Source organism: Zootoca vivipara, chromosome 2, assembly GCF_963506605.1.
Source record: "Zootoca vivipara chromosome 2, rZooViv1.1, whole genome shotgun sequence".
NCBI classification, from domain to species: Eukaryota; Metazoa; Chordata; class Lepidosauria; order Squamata; family Lacertidae; genus Zootoca; species Zootoca vivipara.
The window spans coordinates 48,856,953-48,881,641 of record NC_083277.1 but is presented as its reverse complement, the minus strand read 5'-3'; the positions used below and the strand labels follow the sequence as shown (position 1 = coordinate 48,881,641).

General features: G+C 40.4%; 1 protein-coding gene across 1 annotated transcript in view; it reads left to right on the top strand.

Moving 5' to 3' along the window:
* Positions 1–2,576: 2,576 nt before the first annotated feature.
* Positions 2,577–24,689, top strand: part of SLC6A11 (solute carrier family 6 member 11) — a 91,314-nt gene continuing 69,201 nt past the window's right edge. Inside the window, exons 1-5 of the mRNA XM_035106212.2 lie at positions 2,577–2,854; positions 3,215–3,447; positions 10,469–10,603; positions 11,417–11,557; positions 13,103–13,193. Of these exons, the coding sequence (XP_034962103.1) occupies positions 3,228–3,447; positions 10,469–10,603; positions 11,417–11,557; positions 13,103–13,193 (587 nt within the window). The 5' untranslated portion in view covers positions 2,577–2,854; positions 3,215–3,227. The remainder of the gene's footprint in view (positions 2,855–3,214; positions 3,448–10,468; positions 10,604–11,416; positions 11,558–13,102; positions 13,194–24,689) is intronic.

The window sequence follows — 24,689 nt, the reverse complement described above, 5'->3', positions numbered from 1 at the left end:
TCTGTTTCTTTAGGTGCTACTTGCATGATATCAAGTGAAGCAGTATGTTCAGTATGTGTCTGGGGCTCACTTGGTGTCTTCTGCTTTTTGAAGAAGTTGCTGATACATAGCTAAACAAATAGAAACAGCTCTCCTTCTTTGCTTTTGTCTCTAGCAACCGTAAGTAGAAACTATTGTGCCTTCTTTCAACCCTCATCCAATCAAAACAATAGCACCAGAGCAGGGTATTTGCCACCCATTTCCTGAGGACCTTTTCAGAACTTTCAGTTTCTATTTCTCTGGGTTACTTTTGGTTTCTATTCTTCTTTTCTCCCCGACATGTTTATTGAAAGTTTAAAAAGTACATAATTATATGTGCACTATACATGATGAGATGTAAATAAAAGAGAGAGAAAGGGAAAGAGAAATTGTACCTGTGTAGAAGGGAAAATAAAGGGGGGAGGGGAAAACCCCAATATTGTATACAGTGTATTGCATACAGTGGTACCTCGGTTTTTGAACGTCTCCGTTGACGAACATTTTCAAACACCGTAAACCTGGAAGTAAATGCTTCGGTTTTCGAACACACCTCGGAAGTCGAATGTGCCATGCGGCTTCCTTACTGAGTTTTCCGTATTGAGGCTTCCGTATCGAGTTTTCAGTTTCGAATGTTTCGGAACTCGAATGGTCTTCCGGAATGGATTATGTTCGAAAACCGAGGTACCACTGTACTTTACAAAGTTGTTATTGTACTACACCAGATTTTAACCTATTACAGTATTTGTAAGAATGGATTCCAAATATCATTGAATTTGTCCATGGAAAGTCTGTGTTTATATGGAAGTTGTTCATATGTTGCGATTTTGTACAAATCTTCAATCGTAGAAGGGAGCTGCATGTTTATTTTTCCAGTTCATCAGTATCAGTCTTTTTGCTATGGTAAGGGCACGGAGAGCCCAGTCGTACTGTCCTTTTGTACAGTTCCATGTGCTGGGAATATAATTCAAAAGAATATTTTGCTCTGTAAATGTAAGGTTGTTCCGTACAGTTCTGTTGATAGTTTCAGTCACCTTCTGCCAAAAATCTTTCAATATAGGACAATGAAAAAACATATGTTTTAGAGAAGCACTATCCCTTTTGCCTCTCCACTTTTGGTTTCTATTCTTGGCCACTGCTCCCATACTCCTCTTGAAAAGCAGGACCAGGTGCAGCAGCCCTCTGTCACAAGAAAGGCACCACAACTCATTTGTTTATATTATCATTGTATTTCTAGGGTTTCTAAACCTTGTAACATCTGTAGAAGCGGCATCCTTAGATCACAACAACAGTTTGAGCTGCCTGCTGCTCAGGAAGGTGCTCCTCCAAAAAAGTGCTGAGTTCAAGTCTAGCAGCTACTTTCAACAGGAATGGTCTTAGAGATCACTTCAAAACTCTTGTTGACTAGATGGCATAGCAGCCAACTCCTAGGGGCTGAGGGGTCTTCGGCTCCCCCAAACAAAATAATTGAGGAGCCCTATGGAACTTGCTCCAGAGGAAGCAGCTATGGCTACCAACTTGGATGGCTTTAAAACAAGATTAGACCAATTCATGAAGGAGAGGGCTAGCGATGGCTATCAGCCATGGCGGCTATGTTCTTCTTCCACAGTTTAAGGCAACAATGCTTCTGAACCCCGGTTGTTGGAAACCTTACCTTTGTTGGCTCACCACCACAGTGAAGCCAAGGCCTCTGCCACCTCAAGGCCTCCATTGAGGTCCACTGCTGCTGGAGACATATTTTAGGAAGCCAGGCTTCACTTCTGGAAGTGCAGGATGGTAAGTTGGCAGGAGGCAGTGGGCCAAGGCAGCCTGGGCACATTTGCAGGTGTGTGTGTGGCAGCAGCAGTGGGCCAGGTCAGGCGGAGGCCAGGTGCGTTGCATGGGTCACATCACAGGCGCATGATGCGCGTTGCCCACATGAAGTTACACACACGCATGACGCTGGGGCCCCTCAATCTGGAGTGCAAGTTGGCGCCTCTGCTCAGTGGTGAACTTTGGCTAGCCACGGGCACATCCCTGGCAAACACCGGTTGCCTCTGCTAATGCTGAGGATGCCCCAAAGGCGAGGCTAATGACATTGTTGCCCCTGGTTTTAGACCATTGCAATCTCGTGGAACATTTCACACACCGTGTCTCACGCGGGTGGCTTCTGGCTTCTCCTCCCATTCTCTCATTCGCCCCTCAGCCCAGCTTCGCCTGCATTTTGGCAATGACTTCGTTTTCTTCCTCGGCCGCATGGCGCCCTGGGCTAGCTTGCTTCAGCTTCCCGCACCCATGTGGCCAGGGCTAGTAGCTCTTGGCCTCCCCGCCCCTTGCTTTCCTCAGCTCGTAATGTCCTAAAGGCGGGAACGGGGGGGGGATATAGGAGGTGGAGGGGCGGGTAGGAATAGACACACATATATATTTGTCGCCGTTTAGGAGGAGGTGGAGCGCGGGCTTGTGCTGTTCTGCCGGCAGCGAAGCGGAGAGGAGGAGGGGAGGCGGGAGAGCTGGTGGGACAGACTGAGGTGGGTGGAGGGGGCGGGTGTTGTGCGTTTTCCTCAGCGAGCGCCGCCGAGCAGTTGCAAATTTCCCCCTCAGCAGCGTGGCCAGCCCAGGAGCACCCCAGCCTTTCTCAGGCAGCGACAGCGGTCAGGGAGAAGACCAGACGTCCCTGCCTATCACGAGCCTTTCCCCCTCAGCCACGGTTGCAGCCTCCGCCGCGGACGCCTGCCTCGCCGCGGGCCCCCTCTGCCCAGTTTGACGGCGCAACAGGACGAAGAGGGACGCAGCCCGAAGGCTGAGGGGCGAGCCCGGCACCGACCTCTTCCCTCTCCCAACAGCGCAGGCAGAGTCCTGGGTGAGTCGAAGAATCCGGCCTCCTCACCACGCGTTACATTCACCCTAGGAAGATGCCGGGCAGCCCCAGGGATGCATGGCAGTTTTGCAAGGCTGCTGCATTTGGTCAGGGGAGGGATTGTGGGGAAAGGGAGCGCAATGCTCCTTGTCTCCGTTTGTATTTGTCGCGCTAAATAATCCCAGCAGCAGCAGCAGCAGCAGGGATCTGGCAAAGTTTTGCATCTCCTGCGCTTTTTATTGAGGCTTTTGTGAAATAGGGGAGATGCAAAGCAAACGGTGTGTTGACCAAGTAGAAAGGGATGTCTCAACACCCAAACCTTCCTTACTATCTCCCCTCCCTTTTCTCCTTCTCCTTCTTCAGGCTGGAAAGAGTCATGACAGCTGAAAAGACTATTCCTATAATTAATGGCAAGCCAGATGATGCTCTGGACCCGGAAGCCTCAAGTACCAACTTGGTCCACAGCAACGATAAGAAAGTGCATGAAAGAGGCCACTGGAACAATAAGGTTGAATTTATGCTTTCTGTGGCCGGGGAGATTATTGGGCTGGGAAACGTGTGGCGATTCCCGTATCTCTGCTACAAAAATGGAGGAGGTAAGATGGCATCATGTGTAAATGCATAGCTTTCATGCCCTGGGGAATCGCTGAATGGTCTGTTTGCTTAATGTCAGGGAAAAGAGGTTTTCTCAGTGTATGCTAGTACAGTATTCAGGCAGGTGTGAGCATGGCATGTAAAATGCTCCACCTGCGGTATGGAATTTAGATTAATGTAGTGACTATGTAGAGTCGTGTTGATAAAAGGAAAGGTTTGTTGGCTAGACTGAATTGAAAACACACCATGCAACCCCTTTGAACCCTTTGAAAGTGGTGGTGTTTTTTAAAAAAAATTCATTTAATGACAAATATCAGTTTTGACTCTCAGGCAGAAGGTTTCTTTTCCTAAAGCTTGTTGCTGGTGAATATTATAGAGTTTAGACAAAATCCATGTTAGCGTCTCCTAGCAAAGCAGTGCTACCACATGGGTGTTTATTGTGGGGTTAGAGTTCCTCAGACATGCAGGTTTTTAGCAGCATTCACATGTTGTTGGGTTTAAAATGTCAGACTGTATCTTTTGCCCATTTAATCCAGATGTACAATTTCTAAGGGATATATGATGTTAACAACAGCACACTTGTTGCTAACATCCTATCTGAAAATCTCAATGGCCTATTTTCAAATTAATCCCCCATCTAAAGTAAAGGGAAAGGGACGCCTGACCATTAGGTCCAGTCGTGACCGACTCTGGGGTTGCAGCGCTCATCTCGCGTTATTGGCCGAGGGAGCCAGCTTCCAGGTCATGTGCCCAGCATGACAAAGCCGCTTCTGGCGAACCAGAGCAGCGCACGGAAACGCTGTTTACCTTCCCGCTGTAGTGGTACCTATTTATCTACTTGCACTTTGACGCGCTTTTGAACTGCTAGGTGGGCAGGAGCTGGGACTGAGCAATGGGAGTTCACCCCGTCGCGGGGATTCAAACCGCCAACCTTCTGATCGGCAAGCCCTAGGCTCTGTGGTTTAACCCACAGGGCCACCTGCGTCCCACTAATTCCCCATCTAGAAGCACCCAAATAACATGTGCATTGTGCAAGATCTTTTATCGGCAGCAACACACTTCTTTAACTGCATGGTGGACAGTGACTGCATTTGCGTGTTTGTGTATGTGCGTGTGCGTGCACATATATTTGCTAGTCTTTAAGGTGCCACTAGACTTTTTGTTAATATAACTTTGGAAAGTATTACCAGTTATACTGGCACATATACTATACTCTATACAGTTATAGAGATTTTATGTTGCATACTGAAGTTATGCTCACAGTACAACCTTAAGCATATTTATTCAGATGGAGTTCAATGGCGTCTTGGCATGGTGTTGGCACAGCAGCCTCAAGTTTCTGTTTTTACAAATTAGGTAGACTTCACTTATATTGTCATGGAGCTCTGTGATGACCGCCAGCTTTAAATAGCTTCTAAAAGTGATTTTAAGGTCTGCCATTGGCTACTAGCTATGTTAGTATTCAAAAATATAACCATCAGCCCAATTCAACACACAGTGAAATGCTTTTATAAGATCATCGATTCTCTGTGTCAGAAAGAACCTCTGAATGCTGTTCTTGGGACAGTCAACATGGAATGGATAGTTCTATTTTGCTTTGCTCATTGTAAACAGGTGTTAATATATCTGAGGATCGATTGAATTTTCCACTTTTAAAACATTTGAATAGTGATTCTTAAAGTCATGCCACAGTAAATGCTGCTTTTGAAAGTGTTTCAATAGTATTTTGCTATGATTCATTAGTGTGTGTCTGTGTGTTTGTGTGTTGGGGGAGAGGTGACTGATTCTTGAGAACCACAAGTCAAAGATGTTTGGGATGAGTAGAGCTAGTAGCATGGTTCATTGGATCCTGCCCTGAATGCTAAACTTGATGAACTTCTGCTCTGTAATAGCAGAAGGAGGCAAATATGATCAATGTTTTCAAAGGAAAAGAGGGTGGATTGTAAACTGAAGAAGGGACATACTGTTACAGCAAACTCTAAACAGCATTCAGCACAGTACTGTGATATTGTGAGGCAGGATGAAACGTAATTTGGATTAGTTATTATCCTTAGATTATTAATGACAAAATATTCTAGGTATTATCTATTCTAGGTATATATTTATGGATCACATTCATAATAGTAACTATACAATGTAAGAAACATATAAGCATATATGCACATATGATCAATGATAAGAAAATGCATTCTCTAGACTACTGGTTGCCTAACTCCCCCCACCCCGCCCCCATTATTAACCACTTGAAAACTGCTGAGGTTCTTGACAGTTGTAGCAATTATAATGCACTGGGCTAGATGCTGATTGATTTTCATAGAAATGAAATTGCAATTCAATAAAAACAATATAAGATATAAAAGAAGCAATAAAATACAGTTTAAAATGTAAATTAATATTTAATGCAGAGGCACTGTGTATCACCTTAATGAAGTTCATGGACTACTGATGGTCCATGAACCTCAGTTTTGGAACCCCCTACTCTAGTGGTTCCCAAACACCCCCCTCCAAGGACCACTATATTTTTGGTGTACCACTTAATGATTTTTCTGCCTCTTTAAGCAACTTTAATTCCACAGAATTCAAATTGTAATACAATAAAGTACAATAGAAGAAATAAAACAAGAAAAGTACAATTAATAATCAGCATAGATATTTAAAAAATGATGGATATGCCACCTTCCATCTTCACCCACAAATCCAGAGACATGGACACTAGTTTGGTATACATAGTTCCACTTCCCTTAAAGTTATAAGGCTACAATTCTAAGCACACTTTTGGGACTAAGGCCATTGAATATGAATGTAATTTATCTACAGATAAGCTTTTAGACCAGAATTTAAGCAATTGTGCAACCAGTTCCATGTGGTCAGGGGGAGATTTGGATTGTCCATTGAAGAGTAACCTCCCATACTATATGGCTAGTAGGTTATGCTTTGGCAAAGAGGTGATGCTCTTCAAACGTGGAAAAGTAGAGGTGCTGGTGGAAGTGGGAGGGACTATGATGTGTGCTCAACCTATTGAGTACACTTACAATGCCTATTTCTATCCTGACCTAAGGCATTTGTAAGCAGGTATACTGCAAAGATTCAAACACTGCCAAAAGACATGGGGATTGTGTTCTTTAAACAACATGAGGGAAACTGTGTGTTGGGTAGCCTGTCAAAGCAGCACAGAAAGTGTGAATCTTTGTTTCTTGTTTCTCTGCCAACAGTGCAGGGCCAAAATCTTTCGTGTTTCTGTACTGTGAAACACCATCATGAATTTGGCCCATTTGGTTTGCTACGTCTCTTAAAAGCACAGTGTGTAGGTTTACTTGCTTTTCTTTATTGTCGTCTGTTGCTACACAGTGGCAGGAAAACAAGATCTTCTGTATTAACAACGATTCTTGTTTGTTACTGTTAGTCAGTTCCTCATGCTGTTTTGTTACATGATGTTGACAAAGCTGGGGGTGTCATTTTTATGCCACATGATCAAGCAAATTTCCTACTTCAATGTATACATTCATCAGGGCAAAATAAGAAATATGTTTACATAGGAATACAGAAGCTCATTATTATTATTATTATTATTATTATTATTATTATTTGAGAGTCTAAGTACTGCTTTTCAGTTGTTAGTGCAATACTGACTCAGAACTTCACTTCTTCCATGTTAAATTTAGTTGATATATTAGAGACCATGGGACAAATTCAGCATTGCACTATTATGATCATTCCATCATTCCATTTCTGCTTGCCAGATGGAATGATCTCCCTTTCCCTGCCCCAAATGATGACATGGGGATTCTCCCAGTACCCCCAGACTTGAGGGGGGCACATGGGGGAGGAAAGGGGGAATGCCCCATTGTGCTAGTGGGACTCCTGCTAGCACAGCTATTCAATTGAATTCTGCCCATGGTTAAATTTGCATGAAACAAATTGATCATTGTTCAAATCACAGACTCAAGTGGGGCAAAACATGGTTTGAGGATTTAGGATTTTATCTAAGAGATGCCAACGAACCAGTTTCTACATAAATCATTAATTTGTGTGGTATGAGTGTTGAGTGCTAAAATGTATCACCTATCTTTTCTTGTTCACATGCATATTAGAGCATGCACATTGATGATACTTGATTGGTGGTGCAGTAAATGTACAGTTTTTGCTTAGGTATTTTGAGAATTGATGCTTGTTTTCGACACAGAAACTGGTTTGTTTGCTTTTTTATATATAAAGGCCAAACACTTCAATCCTATATATCTGTACTCAAAAGTAAGTCATACTGAGTTCAGTGGGTCTTATTCCTGGGTAAGCAGCAAGGGTTGCCATCCTTTCTGGTTTTTTGGAATTCTGAGAGATTATTTTGACACCACTACTTTGGTTGCTTTCCTCCCCACTTCCCCAGATCTCTTTTCCTTGCTCCTCAACAGACAGACAGACAGACAGACAGACACTCATGAACACGTCTTTGCTTTTATGAGGGGTCTAGGCAAAAGTCTGATCCAGTAGAACTAAAACAGACCTTGAATTTGCATGATTTTATGCATCCTCTGAAACCACAAAATTAAAGCTTGCAGTGGTAGACTGCACAGTAAAAATTACAGATCTGATGTTTTCTAGCACCACAGAAGCACTGACCCACAAAGGATCCTCATGGATCTTCATAATTTTTACAAAGGCTGATGACAAAAACCACCCAAAAAACTCACAGTGTACCCAGAGTACAGTGTACCCAAATAAAAATAAAATAAATTACGGTGGATTTGTGCTTTGCATCTAGGAAAGAACCAGAATTCTGTATTCTGAAAAGCTTTGAAACAATAGGTTTCAGCAAATGGCCAATGTAATTTATTTCCGAAAGGAAAACCAAGAATTGAAGGTGTTTCTGAATAAAGATTGTGCTCTCTTTGGAAGACTTGAAAAATTAAATGTTTGTTGAAATGCTGTTTCATTTTTCTCAAGTAGGTGTACTTAGAATATCATTACCTAATGCACTAAATTATTATTAGAATGCTTCAGTTACTAAGGTCCACTGGTGTATATGAGAGAGGTGAAACTGTACTGGAAGAAGATTCAGTTTCTTAAAAATTCTGCATGCCACTTGCTCTCTAGAACCAACCCAGCAATATTTTCTAGACTTTACCAAACTACTTAATGACACATGAAAAATATTCAGCTTTCACTGTTTGTCTCCCCCTTTTTAGTGAATGTCTATTACTGTGATCCTATTTACTATCCAAATAAAATAATTTTGTTTGCAAACTTATTTAAGGAAACCTGCTATATTTTCAGGGCTAAGTAATAGCATAGTATATGCTTTGGTGTGCTGCATGAATGGAAGGCAAAACAAGAATATTTAACTGTTAGTTTCACCAGTTAAGTTTAGTTGCTTAAAAAAGTATAGACAAATTAAAGTTAAAATAGCTTAGAACTATGCAGTTGGAACTATTATTAGTATCATTTGTTTAGGTAATTAGTCACTTTACTAGTCTCTAAGCAATTTACAAATACAGTTGTACCTTGGCTCCCAAACACCTTGGGAGTTGAACATTCCGGCTCCCGAACGATTGAAAACTGGAAGTGATCCAACGTCCAACGGGGCTTCCCCAGTCAAACATTTCAGAAGTCAAATGGACTTCCAGAACAGATTCTGTTCGACTTCCGAGGTACGACTGTAATAGTAAAATGCAATGCATAAAAAGCAAAAAAAGAAGTAATTCAAAGTGAAGTGCAATACAATGTAACCAGACCATAAAAGTTATACATTTACTAGTTAGATTTTCCATGCTACACATTTTGTTTACTGTTCAAGTATCTTCTCTTGTTACATTTGCCATTGGTGCTGCAGCAAATATAGTCCATATGGTGACTGATCAATGCTTGACCCGTAATAGGAACACTTATGAAATGAACTGTAGCCTTAATGATTTGGGTCTCCATGCCCACTTTCTACATTCCTTGTAATGACTGAAGGGTATGTGGAGGCACACATGACGGGTTGAGAATCCATGCAGTAAATGCTTCTAAATGTCTTCGGCTTGGCAGGTATCTTGCCACAGAGAGGTCATTTTGAGTCATGTCCCAATGGCATAAGCGTTGTACAGTAGTGCCATCAAGTCAGGGCTTTAGGACAGAAGTCAAGGGCCCCCAAACTCAGCAGGACTGGCTTACCGCATTTTGAAGTGAAGACAGAATGCCATCTAAGGAGGTCCCCCCCAACCTCCCCCCCCAATCAAGTCCAGGATCTATGATTGCCTAACTGCATCATTAGCACTGTGTGCTCTACACCAGGTCCAAGTCAATAACATCCAAGCATTTAACTGGGAATGTCAGTTCTATTGATATTTCTGGTTGCAAATATTGATAATATAGTAGTTTTTTATCCATAGTGTGTGAATGCCTTTGTTTTGTGAGTGGGTTTAATACTCACATGCACAAGATTATTATAGCTCGTATTTATAATAAATTTTTAGAGACCATGGGTACATGTCCCAGAGTATGTTAAATCTGTGACTCAGGTGTAAGTAAAAGTCAGCCTGAAATATGTATTGGATAATATTAAGCTTATTGGTAGAACAAATTGTTGGCATTTAAAAATCAATTTTGAAAATTCAGGGGCCAGAGCTATGCATCTTTACCCGCATGAATATTCCTTTGCTATATCAATGATTCAAGACAGAGGCTCATCCATACTTGCTCTTGTCCTGTTGCTTTCCCCTGGAGGAAACTGCTCTTCAGCGCTCAATCAAAGCAAACAGCAATTCAGGTTTCTCCCAGATTGCCATTTTTTCCAATCTATCACTATAGAGAGGTTTTTCCATTGGGAAGGAGTGGGGCAAGGGGGAAACCACTCAGACCCATGCTTTCTAGGCATGGTACAAGGTCAAGGGTGGATGAGCCCAGAGTGTTGTTTGAGATAAGACAATAAAGTGATGCTATGTACGGTAGTCTTGTATAAATAATTTATGCATGAAATTAAACTTATTACTTATCTTTAAGGACCTGGATCAAGCAAAATAATACATATCCAATCCTTGCTTTTAGGTGCTTTTCTCATACCCTATGTGATTTTCTTTATTTGCTGTGGAATACCAGTGTTTTTCCTGGAAACTGCCTTGGGACAGTTCACTAGCGAAGGAGGCATTACATGTTGGAGGAAAGTTTGTCCACTGTTTGAAGGTACACGTCAAATTATATCTTGTTTCCCATATATAAACATGTATGCGTCTATCTATGCATGTGCACACACAAAACATTCATGAGTTTTGAAAATATCTTACAAATGGAGCAAACATATTTTTTTACTGCTTCCTTCAACAACAAAAACATTGCACCAGCCATTCTACACACCTTTCTTACTGATGCTTTCAGAACTTAGTTAGCAAATCATGCCAATTCCTGACCAGTGCAGCACATCAGAGGACCAGAAAACTCAGGAATCCTCAGTTCAAATCCACTTTAGCCATGAACTCATTGAATAACCGTAGCTTTATCCCACCCAGTCTATAGTATGGGGATAATGATACAGTGCAAAAGTTAATGATACCAGATCACCTTACAGGTAACCATTAGCCAGATAATGCATGCAAAATATCTGGAGAATTTAGGAAAAAGTTAAATGCTTTATTAAAAGTTAAATGTTAAATGCTTTGTTGTAAACTTAGAATGTTTCCTCTTCTCTATACATTGAAACAGGACCTCTAAAATCATTTTTCCAACACTTTAACATGCTTTACTTACATTTGAACCCATTGCATAGCCCTGCTGTTCTCAGCCTTGGCCTTATTTCATTACAATGCCCAATTTGTCACATATATTCAAAGACTGCTCCCCCCATGACCAGTTCTTCCCTTACAGCCCTTACATTTATATTTTCAGGATTTTCTTTTTAACAAGTGACAAACTTAGAATCTGAACAAAAACTGCTTTCTGACTCTCGTTCCTTGTTCCTTTAACAATGCTGAAACAAGTTCCTGTATTTGTACTTTGCAGGTATCGGATATGCTACCCAGGTTATTGAGGCACATTTGAATGTTTACTACATCATCATTTTAGCATGGGCCATCTTCTATTTGTTTAACTGCTTTACAACAGAGCTCCCCTGGGCAACCTGTGGGCATGAATGGAATACAGGTATGGGCACAATGAACATACAATCTGTATGAATGTGTTAAAAGAGCAGCAGAGTGATTTAATATTTAAATGATTATGGGGCCAAACAAGATAATGGTGAAAATTAGCATAATTCAGATTTGCATCACATGATGTAAGAATAAAGGGATGAATTCCAATAATTAATGTTGATTATTCCAATAATAAAAGTAATGCCTTCAAATCTTCCCCCATACATCATTTTGCTTCATGAATTAAAGAGTCTGGTTTAAAAAGCATGTATTAATTTTCGAAAATCTTACCTTCTAAAACACACTGGTTTGAAAAGTGGTGGTACAATATGTTCCTTAACTGTTTATTAAAACTTTGCAAACTAAACATAGAGAGGGTATATGTAGGGGGTTTTTTTTACCTCTTATGTAATGGCATTTAGTCTTTATTATTATTATCATTATCATTATTATTATTAATTTTATTTTAAAAACTTACATCTGAGCTCACTGTAAACTTTAAGACAGCTACTGCTGGATAAAACAGCTTTCCATCAACAGATGGACACATTTGCATACTATTGTGAATCATTAAACATTGCAATGAAAAGTGTGTGCAAGTGTGTATATGGAGGCAGAGATTAAGAAAGGGTCACATGTGTGCACTAACACAAAAGGTGTGGAAGGGTTGCCAATCTGTTTATACTTCCAGTCCTACCCCTTCAATTTTTTGTGGGTTCTTTTTGTTGAGTCCAGTGGAAAGCCCCTCACACTAACCTTTGGCAAATATTAATTCTCTTATAAACTACAAACCAATAACCTCTTTTATTTGGTGATGTATAAGGGCACGTTGAATTAGTTCATCCCACTTGAAAGGGAAATAATAAATTCTTAAATGGTAAGGGTTTTATTTTCATATTCCTCATCTAATGAATTTTTAGTAGAATTGTACTCTTTCATCCTCATTCTTTTATTCATTTTAACAGTTTGGGACTCTTACTTGAATCTATTGATGTTTAGGTAAATTAAAAGTCTAGTATCAAGTCCATCAGAAATGATAGTGCTTCAGTGTCCTTTTTGGCATCTGTTTAGGAAAGCCTAGCCAATATTCAATGCTGTCCAAATAGTAAGTGTCAACTCAATAATGGAGAATTGCTTTGATCTCTTTCTACCATTTCTCTCATGCCAGAGATAACAGTGTGCCAAATGGTAGCTTTGTCACTTGCCATATTAAGTCCACCTTTCCTCTGGTAGAAAGAGATTCCCAAGCCAGTGATAGGCATTAGGAATTGAATTGCGGTCAACTGAATCAAGCACAATGCATGATTAAACTCCCTAGCAATCAGAGGAAATTATCCTATTTCTGCTGCCTCCAACTGGTCTGGCTGTTGCAGTTGTAACAGGACAAACCAAAAGCAGCTAGTGAAGACCTTTCTGAGGACAACCAGTATGAATTAGTAATCAAAGCATGTGACTGAATCTTGTTTTCAGATCTCTGTGGCCATGATCTTAACATATTCAAAGTGAACTTGTAAGTTTTAACATCACAGCATTATTGTTTTTCATTCTTTTATAGAACACTGTGTAGAATTTCAAAAAATTAATATGACCAACTGTTCTCAAGAATATTTGCAGAATGCTACTTCTCCAGTCATGGAATTTTGGGAGTAAGTATAGTTAAACTTTTATTCTAAACTAATTACAATATTAACTCTCTTCAAATGAAAGGTGTGGAGCAAACAATAATAGCTAAATGTAGGTTTATGGCAACGTGAGAATTTCAGCAGCAAACTGTTTTTACATAAAATTCACTTAGGTGACACCAATAACTCTTCCGTAATAATAGGAAATAAAAAAATATTTTTCTATGGGAATGAATATGTGCAATCCAGACACATTTACTTGAAAGCACATCTCATTAAAGTCAAACTTTGTTCTGCACATGATGGTTAGTATTTTGTGTATACAGTATGTGTATGCTTGTGTGTTAAGAGGATGGGAATGTTTTCATTTGAATATTACAGTATCTGTAAGAGTTCATTGCAAGACTTTCCTGAGTATGGCCCTGAAACTTCGATTTCTGTTGGAAGGGACTGCTAATCTCAGCCAAATATTATCAATGTGTAGGAGATGGCATATCGTACATAATACCTTATCTGAGCATTTCCTGATGTTTAGGAAATTTATTGCCCTTACTTTGGTTTTTGGCTAAGGTTATATTCCAGTTGTGTTCTCATTTTAGTGATGAATACTTGGCGAGGGTGCGGGAGAGTGTTCCTTTGCTTGTTTTGCTCCCAGTGCTTCAATGTTTCTTTGGCTATGTTTTTCTGTGCTAACTATGCTGGCTGAAAGATGTTCACAAAAATATCTAGTGAATTTTCCCCTGCGTTTCTAAGCATTAGGAGAAGGAAGCACAGGAGTTCTCTTCATGTGTGTTTATATTTCTGGCCATCTGCTGCTACAGCGTTTGTAGGGAGTAATTGCATCTAAAATGCAGAGACACAAAATTTGCATGGTCAAATGTGTTGAGTGGAGTTTCTCTATTCCTTTCTGCCATAACTGTACATAACCCAGGAGCTTGTGCCTGGTCATCTTTGGGAAGGCAAAGCAGTCTATTGTTTCCCCAACAATTACTGTTTTTCCCGTGTTGTTGTTTTTTTATATAAAAAAAACTTGCATAACTGGACATCATCCGTGGCTTAACCTTGAAAATTGATTAATTTCATTGGTGCTTCTGAGATGTTGCATTGTTCATCCTGAATAACTGCGACCTGATAATAACTCTCTTAACCATGAATTGTATCCACCACTCTTGCTCCATTCACATAACAGACCTCTGCTTATGCAATGAAACTTGCCTTTTCTCCCTTGCTGTAGAGGGTCCAGGTACACTCCAAAGCAGATTTTGGGGGTGTGCAGAAAGAGAGATGTTACGTTGTGAGAGTAGAATGCTGATTGTGCACCATTGGACACAACCACATGCGTCTGGGCATTTCCACTTCCTAGAATCCAAATATTAATCATTCAGTCCAAGTAGGAGTGTGGGCAATGATTCTGGTAAATGACAACTTACCAAATTTTAAGTAATAAAAAATAATTTATGCTAAGCCAATTTCCTTGCTATCTGGGCAATTTATTTGTACAAAATAACTATCCTGTGAAAAACCTGAAGCATTGAAGCATTTGTTTGGTGCAGAACTGTGCCTCAGAAGAGGAATAATTTGTGTGCACAAGCCGCTAAGACTTGTTTTTAAATGATTGATGAGAAATCCAAGCTTTCATTTCAGCAAATGTTGAGCAGGTTCTCTTGTGTTTTTTAACCCCATCAGTCATGCTGTGCTCAGTAGACATAAGTGTTCAAAGCAACAAAATTAAAAAGGAGCATGTGGTGGAGTATAGATGTGCTCAGAGGCCAGCTGCACACACACACACACACACACACACACACACACACACACACAAACACTGAGAGAGATCAGAGAGGAACCTGAGTCTTTCCTTTTAAAAGTGTAAATGCTGTATTTCTACTAAAATTCTGCAGTAAGGTACAGGGACCCCCTGACCATTAGGTCCAGTCATGACCGACTCTGGGGTTGCGGTGCTCATCTTGTGTTATTGGCCGAGGGAGCCGGCATACAGCTTCCAGGTCATGTGACCAGCATGACAAAGCCGCTTCTGGTGGACCAGAGCAGCACACGGAAATGCTGTTTACCTTCTCGCTGGAATGGTACCTATTTATCTACTTGCACTTTGATGTGCTTTCGAACTGCTAGGTTGGCAGGAGCTGGGACCAAGCAATGGGAGCTCACCCCGTTGTGGGGATTCGAACCGCCGACCTTCTGATCGGCAAGCCCTAGGCTCTGTGGTTTATCCCACAGCGCCACCCCTTTAGTCCCTCATAAAAAGATAGACACAGAACAGTGTTCTATAAAAGTATAAAAAGAGTTTACTCACTCACTCATTTTGTTCACAAATGGATTCTAGAAGGCAGACTTAAGTTACAAAAGTAATATACCTGGAAACTACCCCATAAGGAGATAGCGCCTTTGTCCTCTCTTGGTTGGAAGCCAAGAGAGCATATCAGACTAAGAAGATGTTGCTTCCTCAACGAATGGAGTCAGAGAGAGAGAGAGATGGAAACCAAAGTGTGGCTTCTGATTGGCTGCAGGAAGCTCCTGTAGCCAATCAGAAGCCCTATCAGATGTTCAGCTTCCAAAAATATTTCGCAAACCGAAACAGTCACTTCCGGGTTCGTGGCGTTTGGGAGCCAAAACGTTTGAGAACTAAGCTGTTTGAAAACCAAGCTACGACTGTATATTTTTAGGGATCCCTTAGTTGCACGGGGAATGAAAGCAAGTGTCTGAATTTGCAGGCCACAAAATGTAAAAAATAACCCCATGCCTCTGTATGAAACTTCATCTCTGATAAGCTGTGGTACTGCAGGGCTGTTGTGTGATGTTGGTTATGCTATAACTATAGTGGTGGAAGTTCCTTGATGTATCCAAGCCAAGATGGTGGTTTATTGATCCAAAGGCTGGAAACAGTTGAAATGTACATGTTATATAGAATGGGAACGAGACTTACTTGACAACTAAACCTTCATAGCAGGGAAGATCATCTTCTATCAAATGAGAAGGGTGCAGCTGAGGGAACCCATTGATGTAATTTTTGCTTACTGGCTCTGTTCAAGTCTTTTACCATGGTTTAGAAATACAGCTTGCTGCTTCTTAGAAAAGGATTTGGGTAAACAGAGGTGACACGGTGGTGAAGTTATTTCCACCTCAATAGTTTCCTTTGTTAGGCAAGTAACAACCCAGACCTCTGCTAAAGAAGACCTAGTTGTTAGCCTGTCATTCAGTGGAAGAGGTGGCATATCCCTCGTGTTTTCAAGTAAAGCCCAGTGAGAAAAACATTTTCTCAAAGGAAAATGAGCTATGCTCTGTAGAAGGAAAAGGTTAAAAAAAAAACTTGACAAAGTCAAAAAGAGTTTTTCCTGCTTTATTCAGGTTGCAAATAACTGCAGGAGACACATTGTTATTAATCCCCACAATCCTAGGAAAAGTCATTAGCATGTTTGGGCCTGATTCTGGTGCACTTAGCACCCACACACTTATTCAGTTCCTCTCTGGACTGGACCTTTTTTGTGCTCAACTTGAAGAACATTTTGCTGTGCCAGACTCGTCGGTTTGTGTTCAGTTCACAGAAGGCCGTGTGAAAACATTCTTTCATTTGGATGAACACAAGTTTTTCTCCGGGTTCTGCCTCGAAACCACAAGCTTTGCTTGGTTTTATTTGGAAGCACTGAACACGGCTGAACCACCTTCTCTTTGATACTAGGCAAGGTTTTGAGTTATAATAAGGCATCAATCCAGAAAATTTTAAATAGTTTGAGGAATCTGCATCATGTGTTTCTATGATGCACCCTAGACATTATGCTACCTGCAAAAGCAGAACTTTCCAAATGAATTTTGAGCAAACATGGCAGAAAAAATATTTTGCAAAACATATAATGCAAACATTTAAACCAAAATATGCATCCTGGAATACATCTTTCCTTGGGATTTTTAAAATATTCATTTACCACGGATTTCTTCATTATTTCTGTTTGGTAATTAGGAATGATGGCAGGTGCCTTGGGGGATTATATACAAGGACACAGAGTGTCTTGTCTGGACGTGGTGAAAAGTGACTCCTTACTTTTATATCTTGTAACAAAAACGAGGAGACATTTTTGGATGGTTTCAGAATGACTGGCAAAAATTGACTTCAATTTTGGGAGGCACTTACAATTGGAATGCCTGATAGTATAGACAACATTGCCCCCATTTTTCTTTTTTGCTGTTATGGCAAGTTACACTCCTAATACACTCCACAGCACCTTTGTGGAGGGACACCATGACACAACACAGCATCCTTCAAGTGATATTGTTGCAGGAGAAAAGGGTTCCATGATTTTTTGATTAAAGATTCCAGCTTTAGTCAGATCTCATTTTGGCAAATTTGGCATGATTCAAAAAGAGTGCTATAGAATCATAGTTAGGAGGAACTTTGGAGACTATATCCTGCACAATGCAGGCTGTTAAATGCAGAATGCAACTGCCACATTGCTTACAGAGGTCTGTCAAACGTCGTCAGCTTAAAATATGCCCAATGATGGCAAAATTCACCAGCACCTGAGACAGCCTGTGGCATTTGCATTTATCGCTATCAACACTATTTTGTTCTTTTGCTGCCTAATGCTTTTGAATTACAACTGGGTAGTTAATTATACATTGAAAGCAAAATAGGTTAATGGATGTTAGTAATTAGTTTATTGAAAAATTGGTAAAAATATGTGCTGAATCTTGACATGTCTAAACGTAGAAATGTTTACTCAAGGGTAATTAAACTTTAATTAATAGAATTACTAGTGAGATGTGGTTCTTACTTTGACTCTTAAAGGAACTCTATTTATTGGTGCTGCCTAGGAATGCTGTAGTGATTTTTAAGATTAAAACAGATACTGTTGTTCAGTTCCGTGCAATTATTCCACGTATTTCTTGTGTCCTGTTTTATATGATGTATTTTTCTTTCAGGAAGGATTGTATAGGAATGCATTATATCTAGGGCTATTAGCTGTTATAAAACCCAATACTTGATTAATATGCATAAGTTTAACTTATTAAAATGAATGAAGTGGGTTATTACAATAAAGACTCTTTCTCCTCCTGTTTTCTATGGAGTGCAACTCAAGATGAAGTGTTAAGAGCAATATCTCCTTTAAATAAATGGTGTGACTCAAAATCACACTTCACACTTCACATAAAAGTCCATTCCCTTACATCACAAGATCAAAACGGAGCTAAGAAACATGGCATAATTAAAGGAATTGCCTAGTACTTTGTGTTGTGCAACAGTGTGGTCACAGTCATCAAGAAAATGGAGAAATAATATGCATCTGTGTAGATCTTTGACAGCATAATGGAACTACCCAAGAAAAATATGTACTTCGACACTAGATGAAGTTTTAATGAAAGTGACAGGAGCTGATTATTTGGCAAATTAGATGGCTCAAGCAATTTCTGGCAAATATTTGACAAACCAGAGCACTAAACTGGCTGCATTTAAGAAACTGGTAGTTTGCCTGTTCTTTATGGAGTTGCACTCCACGTGAAGGAGCAGATATATAGCTTGGAAATACTCTTAGATCTGTCCCACATCACTGGAGACACAGAGGCTAAGACTGTTTTCTTCCGGCTTCAGCTAGTGTATCTGCTATGACCATTCATGGTCAGGGATAGCTTGGACATAGTGGTTCAGGTCTTGGTAACTTCTAGATTGGTACTGCTTTGTGAAGAATCTTCCTCCCCTTTTACAGGCCAACATAGAAGGTGGAACAACTGACCTGCCAATCACCTGAGGTAATGAAACCAGATGATTGGCAGGAGGATGGACCAGTGGGTAATCGGTACAGGATTATACCTAAAGGAATCAAATCTCTCATTGAAAATTTGGAGAAAAAATTATGAAAGTAGGCTTCTGCCTTCTGAACAAATGCCAACATGCATGGCCTGAAAATAGCTTTCTTACATTTTGAATTTAAAAGAAAACACAATAGAAGACCTTGGAATATCAAATTTGTGCTCATGAAATTCTCTAAGGAAGTTTCTTCTTACTATATTTCTCCAGGCTTGGAGAAAAACAACTGCAGATTTTGGCAGCAGTGGCAAGGCAATCTGAGACTGTAGTCCTAAAAACACTATTGGAATATGTGAGACATAATTACAACCAATGCATTTAGGCTTTGGGTACCAGTGATGCAGAACAGAGTGAGCGAAATGCCAATTTTAATGAATTATGAGTCCAGAAAACACTTTGCGCTCATGCAAATGCAATGAATCTTCAATAAGGGTTCAGTGAAACAAAGACCAATTCTAATGCTTGAGTCTTTTAAAGGGAAAAAAATTAAACTAGCAAATCCTTCCCTTAGGAGGATGCAAGATGGTGAGAATGACCTTAGCTATGAGGGTAGTTCAGTTTTTAAGTATTACATTCTGGTAATTGACAAAGGAAGGTCACAGAAATCTTTATGAAGTGCTATATTTATCAGAACTGAGCACAATGCTTTTCATTCCCGTTAACATCAACTACTGGGAACTACTTGGGATATTCTGCCCAGAATTTCTTCTGGGGGCACAAATGTGACTTTGCAAGCCAGGATTCATGCATTTTGAATAGGGTCACATTTTCAATTCCTTGCTGCTTACCAAGACTATAGTGCCAATCAGAATCAAACTAAGTGAGACTCAGTTCACACAATCATTAATTGTGTTTAGTTTTTAGAAAAGTAAATAGCTAGCATGTGGGAGAAGCACCAGATAGAGACTACAAATAGGCTACAATTTCAGACATTGTCATATATCAGAATATTGTGATGTTTAGCTGCTGATATATCATGATACTGAAAACCAGGTATTGCTCAGCCCTAGTTGGTTGTGGTTTTTTTTGTTTTTTGTTTTAGTATACCTAAGATCCTTTGATTATTGGGGGCTACCCCACATTTTGTTCCAAAAATTGCTTTGCAGAGGTAACTACCATAGAGTTATCAAAATGTTCAAAAGTAGATGGTCCGTGGCTTGGCTTTTGAAAAATAATGGGTCCATGGTAATTAGCTAATTGGGAACTACTTGGCTACAAGATTTTGCTTTTCACTGTGGTCCTAATATTGTGTGAATGGCAGTGCAAATAGCGGGTGCAACTGCTAATCTGGATCAGTAGCTCAGCAGGAATCAAAGGATTAAAGCTCCCTACTCCCAATGTCAGAGGGCTCAATCCAGGTGGACCCGGCAGCAACTATCATATATTCCGGCGTATAAGACGACTGGGCGTATAAGACGACCCCCAACTTTTCCAGTTAAAATATAGAGTTTGGGATATACTCGCCGTATAAGAAATACGATCCGGTATATAAGACGACCCCCGACTACGACTCCTGACTTTTGAGAAGATTTTCCTGGATTAAAAAGTAGTCTTATACACAGGAATATACAGTGTATTTACTTTGTAAGTCATTCACACAGTTGCTATTATTGAAGATGCATCTATCATTTAAAAATGTTTAAAAGAAAGACTTGATGTGCAAAAAGTGCTGGAGATCAAGACTACTTGAACCAGTAATCTACACCATAGCTTTCTTTTCCAAATTTTGAATCTTGTTTGGGAAGAGCCTCGGTAGGGTTTAGCATACTTCGGTGAATGTCCATCCACCTCTCAGCAGTGAGATTTGTGGAAGAGGCTCTCCTTTAAACAGAGATGCTTCTGAAATTATCTTCATCCTTATTTCTTTCTGAGTTTCCCAGATTACATGTACTTCTTTCTGAAGTGGAACTGATATTCTAAGAATTATTGGTTGTTCTCTTTTGGTTCTGAATTTTGTACAGAGCTGTGTCTGTAGAATTTGTCACAATGTTCTGTCAGTTCTGTCCTCCTCCCCATTATGCACCACTATGATAAAACTTTAAAAGCGGTCTTAATGTAATTGTATGCATGACTGCATCAATATTCTTTCTTTCATAATTTTTCAGAAAAAAACACAAGTGCAGTCGCAAAACCATCTTAGATAGTAAGTAGAAAACTGTATCAAGATTTAGTTTGCAAGGACTTCCATTTGGCATGAAGTACATACATGTATATCAGCAACACTGCACAAAATAGTATTAGTGCATTGAAGAATATTATGCATTGTTTATCAACTGGAAATCAGCAATGTGTGTTTGGAGAAATAAAGTAAAATGGGTGAACTGAAAACTGTGGCAAATAGTGTCTGTTCCAATAGCAGAATTAACTTTGATTCTCCCAGTTAAACTTGAGTTCACGAGTGGAAGACAGAGCAGAGAGTATCGGATAAACAATAATGGAATGGAACAGAATGGAAGGAAATCCGCTCTTCCCTAGCTCTTAAGTACCATTCAAGAGAATGGTTTATTGTTCAGAAGCTCAGAGCTGGGCTTTTGCAGTAGTTACACCACAGTTATAGAATTCTGTCCCCAAAGAAGCTGCCCAGACTAAGCTGCCTTATTATTGAATTTTAAGAGAGCAGTTACAGCTTTACTCTGATCTCTGAGAATAGTAGGCAATACTGTATATTGAATTTTACACATAGCATTGTTGTTATAAAATACCACCCCTAAGACATTATAATGAGAACAACCATAATTAACACATGTATGGAGTTTAAAGCCCTTCACATGCATTATTAAGCTTTAATCCTTACAACGGCCCTATAACGTTATTATTCCTCATATTATAGATGAGGTACTGAGAGAGAATGGCTTGCCTAAGGCCAGAGACACTGCAGTCCTGTGCACATTTAGTCAGGGGTAAAACCCATTGTGCTGAGTGGGACTTACTCCTTGATAAGTGGGTTTAGAATTGCAACCTCAGTGAATTTATGGCCCAGGTAAGATTCAGTCCAGGGGAATTCCTGATTTGCATGCCAGTCTATGCTCCTCTGGCTTTGTTTGGTTTAACAGTGCCTTGGGCTGCTGTGAAACAGGAAATATGAAGCGTATTTAAAATATGTTTGCATGGGAGCTGCCTGCGTTTACTTTATATTGTGGGGAAGATGCCTTGTACATGAAACGCTTTTCTGTTTGCTCCAAGTACAGGTGTAGTGGAAGTTCTGATTAATTTATGAGAGAAGGAACCTGAATTGATACCCAGAAAAGTATGGAATCTGTGAGCCCTTAATTTTTTTCTCCTTTCTATGCTCCTAAATGGGCTTTCCATATTTATTAATTATTAGTGAAATTAATATCCCACCCTTTCTCCCAAAGGAGCTCAGGGCTTCTGAAAAAACCAGGCCCAGGGCTGCCCACCCCTCAGTATGCCCTGCTACTCCATACTGGTACTTTTTAATTTTACTTTGAGTGACAGCCTATCCCAAAAAAAAGAGGAAAAAAAGACCTGCATCTCTCCTTAGAAACTCTGGTCTGTTTGGAGTGGGGGGAGGAAGGAAACTCTCAGTCCCTTGCTGGCTGTGGGAGATTCCTTCACTCCATGTAGGGGCTTGTTTTAAAAAGCAGGGGGGGGAATGACAGGGATGTCCCTGCAGGTTCCAAGTGTTGTTGCCTGCCAGTCAGCTGCAGGTGTTACTTTCTCCCTGTGTAGGGGCTGTTTTTATAGTTGCAGAGGAGGAAGGCACATCAGGGATCATCCCATTTGCCTTGCTTGTTAGTTGCTTCTTAATTGGATGTAGTGTATGCGTGTTCACTCAATATGCTGTCTGTGTGTCCAGAAGAGAGAGAGAAGGAGGAATATGTGTGTTGTCTTTGTGTGTACATGCATGTGAGAGAAAGAGAGGGTGTGTGTGCACATGTATGCGCAAAAGAGGGAATATGTAGGCGAATAGGTCTGTAGGTATGTGTGGTGGACATATGAAAGAGAAAGGGGAAGGAAGTCTGTGTAGTCTGTGTGTATCTGTGAGATGCACTTGGGGAGGGAGAGAGAGAAAGAGAAGAGAAGAGAAGAGAAGAGAAGAGAGAGAGAGAGAGAGAGAGAGAGAGAGAGAGAGAGAGAGAGAGAGAGAAATATATTTGTGCTGTGAGATATACAGTGGTACCTTGGTTTACGAATTTAACCCGTTCCGGAGGTCCGTTATTACACCAAAGCGTTCTTAAACCAAGGTGTGCTTTCCCATAGCAGCGGAGGACTCAATTTACAAATGGAACACACTCAACAGGAAGTGAGACATGTTCTTATTCCAAGGCAAAGTTCACTTCCAGGTTTGCAGCGTTCTTAATCCAAGTTGTTCATAAACTAAGCTGTTCTTAAACCAAGGTACCAATGTACATAGATATATAGATAATATACTCTCTCTCGGGGGGGGGGGGCTGTGTGTATGGTGAGTGCATGTTTGTGCTGAACGTGCATCTGCAAGAGACAGTGTGAGGCAGCCAGCTTGGATAGTTTCCCTAGAACTGGGGAATGTTCCTTGTTGTTAGGCAACAACAGCATCACTATGCGTGTGTTTGTGAAATTAGTAGTGTGATCCCCTCAGTCCCTGAGCTGCTCCTTTTCATTTTTTTCCAAAATAGTATATTCAACAAATATATGTCTCTACAGGTGGTGTTGTGGGTTAAACCACAGAGCCTAGGGCTTGCCGATCAGAAGGTCGGCAGTTTGAATCCCTGCGACGGGGTGAGCTCCCGTTGCTCGGTCCCAGCTCTTGTCAACCTAGCAGTTCAAAAGCACATCAAAGTGCAAGTAGATAAATAGGTACTGGTACTGCTCCAAGCGGGAAGGTAAACTGTGTTTCTATGCGTTGCTCTGGTTCACCAGAAGCGGCTTTGTCATGCTGGCCACATGACCCTGGAGCTGTACGCAGCTCCCTTGGCCAATAACCCAAAATGAGTGCCGCAACCCCAGAGTCGGTCACGACTGGACCTAATGGTCAGGGGTCCCTTTACCTTTACTAGTTTAGTAGGAAGTACCTCTTATGTAAGAATTTGGTTCATTGGTTATGATTTCTACTTCTTTGCAGTTTCAAAAGAGTATTTCAAATAAATATTACTATATAGAAAGTTCATCTCAACGTCAGTACAGAAGGAGAGGAATAGGTGTTTTGAAATTTATCAGGATTTGAGTACCAGTCTCTAATTTTTATTTTTCTTCAAAAAGGGCCTGGCCAGGGCTGATGCCAGTGTAACACTGAATGATTTTATTCTGTTATTTTTAGGTAAAATTGTAACATAGCCAGCCAGAGGATATGCTGTACACCTTAGTTTATGGACCACTCATATGGCAGCCTTTGTCAACCTGATGATATTTTGGAATACAGCACCCCTCAGCCCCAGGACCTGTAATTCAAAACATCTGGCAAGCTCCCGTATGGCATTCTTGGTGGTGGGGAGAGTAACATTTTGCTAGTAGTGACTGGGATATTATCCCTCTTCCTTTTAAGCAGGTTACTTAATTTCCTAGGACTGTTATAAATCCCTTACTTATTTTCAGTTTGAAATTTATTAGCAGTCCACTGATACCTAATTCATATTGTATGAAGATTTTATTTCTTGTCACGCTCAATTTTAGGTAGTCACAGCTTTTCATATGAGAGGGAAACTGTTTTGTTCAATGGCTGCTGTGGATAGAACACAGGTTAAGCATTAAAAAAAGAGTCTTGCTAT